Raw genomic sequence first — 3,527 nt, 5'->3', positions numbered from 1 at the left:
GAAAATTCATCTGCTAAGGGTCATTATGCTGGAAAATATGACAGCATGATAATTTCTGGGCATATTTGAAAAGGGTTCCCAAACATCACAAACTCAAGTTGCAGTTTGCTCCAGTAACAGTAGCATGATGATCACTCTCATGAGAGTGGCTCCTGTGTCATGAAAGACCCCAGAGAAGAATGATATCTTGAAAGGCTCCAGTGAAATCCATTTAGGATACTGAAAGAATGGAATTTGATTTGTGCATCCTCTTTTCATTATTCTGTAGTTCCCCGCAAATTGAGAAGAGAATCCAGTGAGACAGTGAGACTGGTAAAATATTTCAATACCTCTTTAATAACACTCTGAATTTGTATAATAGTATGACTCATTACTGTGGCTGTAAAATGTGTATTGGTTCTTTATTCTCTCCACCATCGTTAAGGCAGGGGCAGAAGTAGGGATAAAGTTTCTCTATGAAAGTGTTACTGAAGGTATAAATGTGAGTCATGGTTTTAGCATTGTAGAAGGACACCTGCCCTCCTTCATAATCCAGGTATATGCCCACTTTGTCGAGGCTGTTAGTCAGTGTCAGACTGCAAGAAGGCAAATCCAGAGCCTTTAGATCAGTTTGGTTCCTTAGTCTTAAAAGCCAGAATCCTTGCTCAGGAGTTAGAGGACAGATGCCCTTCCGAATGATGGATTCTCTGACGACTCCAACTGTCCATTTTGTCTTCTTTGCTACTTCTACTTCCCAGTACCACTTTCCAGAGGTGAAGCCTCTTGAGCCCAGCACAGCCACACTTGAGTCAAACCTCTCTGGATCATCAGGCATTACCTTCTTAATGTCACTATGCCAGACTCTGGTTTGGTTTTTGGAGAGCACCAGATTTGGGTGAGCTGTTTTAGGGTCCAGAGTTAGTGGAGATAGGCCTAGTAAGAAAATAAAAGAAAGCAGAGCATGGGAGAAAAGGGGGTAAAGACAAATTCCCATAGTGAAAGATAGTGTTTCATATTCAACAGTACTTTATCTCCCCATACACAGACTCTTAGGCAAGCATATACTTACATGCTTTTTTGTTTTGTTTTGTTTTGTTTTTTGAGACAAGACACTCTGTTGCCCATGCTGGAGTGCAGCAGTGAGATCTCGGCTCACTGCAACCTCCACTTCCTAGGTTCAAGGAATTCTCATGCCTCAGCCCCCCAAGTAGCCAGGATTACAGGTGTGCACTACCACACCTGGCTAACCTCTGTAATTTTTTAGTAGAGATAGGGTTTCGCCGTGTTGGCTAGACTGGCCTCGAACTCCTGGCCTCAAGTAACCCACCTGCCTCGGCCTCCCAAAGCACTGAGATTACAGACATGAGCCACCGCACCTGGCCACTTACATGCTTTCTATTGTTTGGGTGTCCATGTTACTGTATTCTAGACATTTTTATATGTAGTGTAAAAATCCGGGTTCACTCTGAAGTAATTTACGCTCTACTAAAGGAAACAATACAAATAATATAAACCTGTACTAATAAATATAAGAAAATACAAATGCCAAAGGGGTAAACATTAGGTAAGGATGTTCTAGAAAAGCTTTCTGAGGAAGGTAAGTATTCGGTTGTGATATATATGCAATGTATTTAGGATGTTTTGAATAAACAGAGGGAAAGAAATAAACAGATTAAAAACAGTCCCTTGTGTGGAAGAGAATACAAGAGGTTGCCTGTTAGACACAGGCAAGACTGAACTAACTGGTACAGAGTTTAGAGGACAATAGTGAGAGGTTTATGTTTGTTTAACACATGATGAGATTTTTGAGATCTGGAGTGGTTTATATCATTGCTACTCATAACATGGTCCACATACCATGTAGTTAACAGTCTGGGACAAAGATAGATAGAAATTAAGAGTAAACTTTTAGAAACCTTCATAATAAATTGACAGTAATTGTATGTCAGTTGAATCTAATAATTACAACATTGGGCTTGTACTTTGTAATCTTTCCTTTTTTAATTTTACTTTTTCAAGTAATTTATATTGTATTCTACAAAACTATCAGTCCATGACAGATTGAGACTTTTTAAATTGGCCCTTCATCACAGATAATTTTACAAGCATTGGTTTAGACAATTCAAAGGGCAGCAGCATAAAAAAGAATACCTAGGCTAAATGAAGAGAGATTGAAAGCTGACCAGTAAGAGGATGATACAAATTCCAGATGTGAGATCATTGGACCTTGGCATGAAATTTGATAAAGACATAATATCTATGTGTGTCCATACCATGGACACAGATACATATATGTATGCATTCATGCATTTGTTGTTATTGGATTTATTTATCCTTGGAAGCAAAATCAATCTAGTTTTTTTTTTTTTCTCTCTCTCTCTTTTTATTTTTTTTTTATTTTTTGAGATAGAGTCTTGCTCTGTCCCCCAGGCTGGAGTGCAGTTGCACAACCTCGGCTCACTGCAACCTCCACCTCCTGGATTTAAGCAATTCTCCTGCTTCAGCCCCCCGAGTAGCTAGGATTACAGGCATGCACCACCACGCTCAGGTGATTTTTTTGTAATTTTAGTAGAGACTATAATTTAGGATTTCACCACGTTGGCCAGGCTAGTCATGAACTCTAGTCTAACTCTATCTTCTCAGAAAAACCTGAGTCTTTTCCATCATCCCAAGGACTTCTCTTTCCAACAAGAGGCTTTGAAGAATTAAGAATCTTAATTTTTTCCATATAGGCTAAATCCCTATCTGCTTACATATCCCCATTCACTTTGGGTTGTTAATCTTTCTGATGTGAGGACTAGGTTTTCTTTGGAGGTATCATAAAGACTTTTTAGCAACCTTTTGGAATCCCAGTCTACTCTCTTTGCTAAGCCTCTGACACACCTCTAGCTAGTTCAGCCTGCATTGGCTCTAAGATTCCTATGAGTCAGCTGCTTGTCCTCTCTTTCCTTCTCTTGCTGTATTCGTATAACAAAAAGTTCTGTCAGTTCCACCTTCAAAATATATCTTGTGCCCAAACACTTCTGACTACTTCCAGAAATATCACTGGCCTGGAACCACTGCAATAGCTTTTTACTCTTCTGTTTCCCCTCTTGCCCATCTGCACCCTATTCTATACATATCATAAATGAGATCATGCCATTTTCCTGCTCAACATACTTGTGTGTTTACCACCACATCTGAGATAAAATCCAGAGTCCTTACAGAGGAAAAAAGAGCCACATGATTTACCTACCTCTCTACTTCATCTCCTACCACACTCTCCCTCATTTACTTTGATTCATCCACCCTTGCCTTTTGGCAGTTCCTTGAACATAATGAAGTTCATTCCTCCTTCAGGGTCCTTACAGTTTCTTCCCTTGTCCTACAATGCTTTTTCCCCATATTGTTCACTCCACATTGTTTGGGCATTTGTTCACGCAAATATTTTAAATTGAATAATTCCCTGAGCTAGAATAGGCAGACTACAACCAACAGATCAAATCTGGCCCACTGCCTACTTTGTAAGTAAAGTTTTATTGGAGTATATTTATGACCATTCATTTATA

At 39.4% G+C, this 3,527-nt stretch overlaps 1 protein-coding gene across 5 annotated transcripts in view; it reads right to left on the bottom strand.

Moving 5' to 3' along the window:
• Window positions 1-313: 313 nt before the first annotated feature.
• Window positions 314-3,527, bottom strand: part of TRIM69 (tripartite motif containing 69) — a 32,099-nt gene continuing 28,885 nt past the window's right edge. For all 5 annotated transcript variants that reach the window (XM_011941187.1, XM_011941189.1, XM_011941190.1 and 2 more), the window contains one exon: window positions 314-912. In XM_011941187.1, the coding sequence (XP_011796577.1) occupies window positions 371-912 (542 nt within the window). In that variant the 3' untranslated portion in view covers window positions 314-370. The remainder of the gene's footprint in view (window positions 913-3,527) is intronic.

Source organism: Colobus angolensis, unplaced genomic scaffold, assembly GCF_000951035.1.
Source record: "Colobus angolensis palliatus isolate OR3802 unplaced genomic scaffold, Cang.pa_1.0 Scaffold199, whole genome shotgun sequence".
Taxonomy (NCBI): domain Eukaryota; kingdom Metazoa; phylum Chordata; class Mammalia; order Primates; family Cercopithecidae; genus Colobus; species Colobus angolensis.
Note: the sequence above shows the minus strand (reverse complement) of the source record. Positions and strands in the feature narration are given on the sequence as shown.